General features: G+C 50.2%; 1 protein-coding gene across 1 annotated transcript in view; it reads right to left on the bottom strand.

Moving 5' to 3' along the window:
- TLE2 (TLE family member 2, transcriptional corepressor) overlaps positions 1–2840 on the bottom strand; it is a gene marked incomplete at its 5' end in the record, with an annotated part of 20494 nt that overhangs the window by 1941 nt on the left and 15713 nt on the right. Inside the window, 2 exons of the mRNA XM_026455600.2 lie at positions 600–676; positions 2307–2457. Coding sequence (XP_026311385.2) covers positions 600–676; positions 2307–2457 — 228 coding nt within the window. The remainder of the gene's footprint in view (positions 1–599; positions 677–2306; positions 2458–2840) is intronic.

Below are 2840 nucleotides of genomic sequence, written 5' to 3'. Positions count from 1 at the left end.
AAAAAAAAAAAAAAAAAAAAAAAACGGCAAATTTTATTTTTATTTATTTGAGGCGGAGTCTCGCTCTATCGCCCAGGGTGGAGTGCAATGGCACGATCTCGGCTCACTGCAGCTGGGCCTCCCAGGTTCACGCCATTCTCCTGCCTCAGCCTCCTGAGTAGCTGGGACTACGGGCGCCCGCCACCACGCCCGGTTAATTCTTTTTTTTTTTTTTTTTAGTAGACACGGGGTTTCACCGTGTTAGCCAGGATGGTCTCAATCTCCTGACCTTGTGATCCACCCACCTCAGCCTCCCAAAGTGCTGGGATTACAGGCGTGAGCCACCGTGCCTGGCCAGCAAATTTTAAATTTTATGTTATATGCATCTTACTGCAACTATATTTTAGAAAAACCAACAGGCTACAGGCAGATGAGGTGAGGCCCTCCGGCTGAAATTCCAACCTCTGCTTCAGTACCTGGGCGGTGGGGAGGCTTGCAGGACCCTGAGGAGGGGTTAGGGTGGCAGGGGGTGCTGGGGGACAGGGACGGGCAATCTCTCTGACCCTGGCATGCCCAGGCACATGGCCCTGCCAGGGTAGGGGCTCTAGACCATTGAGTACCTGGAAAATGCTGGCCCCGTACGGCGTCCTCCAGGCGTTGAGTAGGTTGTCCTTCCCAGTGCTCACAAACCACCGTCCTTGGGGAAGGAGAGCAGCGGGGTTCAAGGCGGGGTACTGAAGAGAGACCAGGGCTGCACGGGGAGGTGGGGCAGGCTGGGTCTGGCCTCTCCCTTTTCCTTTTTTTTTTTTTTCCGGAAAGGGTTTTGCTCTGTCACCCAGGCTGGAGTGCCGTGGTACAAACATAGCTCATTGCAGCCTTAACTGCCTGGGCTCGTGTGCCTCCCACCCAGCCTCCTAAGCAGCTGGGACCACAGGTGTGCAACACCACGCCCAGCTAACATTTTTAGTTTTTGCCAGGCGCGGTGGCTCGCACCTGTAATCCCAGCACTTTGGGAAGCCAAGGCAGCTGGGTCACTTGAGGTCAGGAGTTTGAGATCAGCCTGGCCAATGTGGTGAAATCACTTCTCTACTAAAAATACAAAAATCAGCTGGACATGGTAGCAGGCATCTGTAACTCCAGCTACTCGGGAGGCAGAGTTGAGAATTGCTCGAACCTGGGACGTGGAGGTTGCAGTGAGCCAAGATCATACCACTGTACTCCAGCCTGGGCAACAGAGTGAGACTCCATCTCAAAAAAAAAAAAATTATTTGTAGAGTTGGGATCTCACTATGCTCCCCAGGCTGGTCTCAAACTCCTGGCCTCAAGCGATCCTCCCACCTTGGTCTCCCAAAATGCTGGGATTACAGGTGTGAGCCACCGTGCCCAGCCCAAGTATTTTTTTTTTTTTTTTTCGGTATAAGGTATCTCATGTACTATTTAGGATATACTTACACTAACAAATGATTTTTTTAAGAGATAGGGTCTCACTGCATTGCACAGGCTAGAGGGCAGTGGTGCGATCATAGCTCCCTACAGCCTCAAAGTCCTAGGCTCAAGCAATCCTCCTGCCTCAGCCTCCCTAGCAGTTGGGACTACAGGTGCAAGCCACCATACCCGGCTGTTTTATTTTTTTGTAGAGAAAGTCTTGCTATGTTGCCCAGGCTGGTCTTGAACTACTGGTCTTGGGCAATCCTTCTGCCTTAGTGTCCCAAGTAGCTGAAACTACATGCATCAGCTACTGTGCCTGGCTTAAATTTCTTTTTTTTTTTTCTTTTTGAGATAGTCTTGTTCATTGAGGCTAGAATGCAGTGGCATGATCTTGGCTCACTGAGACCTCCACCTCCCAGATTCAAGCAATTCTCCTGCCTCAACCTCCCAAATAGCTGGGATTACAGGCACCCACCACCATACCTGGCTAATTTTTCCACTTTTAATAGAGTCAGGGTTTCACCATGTTGGCCAGGCTGGTCTCGAACTCCTGACCTCAGGTGATCTGCCTGCCTTGGCCTCCCAGAGTGTTGGGATGACAGGCATGAGCTACTGCACCCAGCCTTAAATTTGAATCTCGGATAAGTCATCAATAATTTTTAGGACAGGTATCTCGCACATATTTCATTATTTGGTTTTTAGTATAAGTATATCCCACACACCATTTGGGATATAGTTGTACTAACGATTTGCTTTTGAGTATATAAAACTTAGTAAAGAAATAACATTTTAGTATATAAATAACATTATTTGTTATTTATCTAAGATTCGGATTGAATAGGCACCCTGGGTTTTGTTGCGGTTTTGGGGGTGTGCCCCCCCCGCCCCAGAAGACACACCACAGGAGGCAAACTTCAGGGACAGCACGCAGCTCTCGTGGAGGTGCAGCTGGTATTTCTCCGGCTTGCGGACGTGCAGGATCTCCACATTGCTACTCTCCATTCCGACCGCCAGCCAGTCCTGGTTAGGGCAGTGGCCCAGGGAGAAAATCTGGGGGTAAAGAGGGAAGAGAAGGGGTCACGAGCCCCGCTTTGTTTTGTGTCTCCTGGGTTCACTCCGTCGCCCAGGCTGGAGTGCAGCGGTGCAATCGTGGCTCACTGCAGCCTCGACCTCCAGGGTTCAAGTGATCCTCCTGCCTCAGTCTCCCGAGTAGCTGGGATTACAGGCATGCACCATCATGCTGGATAATTTTTTTTTGAGACAGAGTCTCACTGTGTCATTCAGGCTGCAGTGCAATGTTGCAATCTCAGCTCACTGCAGCCTCTGCCTCCCAAGTTCAAGGGATCCTCCTGCCTCAGCCTCCCAAGTAGCTGGGAGTGCAGGTGCCTGCTGGCACGCCCAGGTAATTTTTGTATTTTTTTTTTTTTTTTTTT

This window comes from Piliocolobus tephrosceles, chromosome 21 (assembly GCF_002776525.5).
Source record: "Piliocolobus tephrosceles isolate RC106 chromosome 21, ASM277652v3, whole genome shotgun sequence".
NCBI classification, from domain to species: Eukaryota; Metazoa; Chordata; class Mammalia; order Primates; family Cercopithecidae; genus Piliocolobus; species Piliocolobus tephrosceles.
Note: the sequence above shows the minus strand (reverse complement) of the source record. Positions and strands in the feature narration are given on the sequence as shown.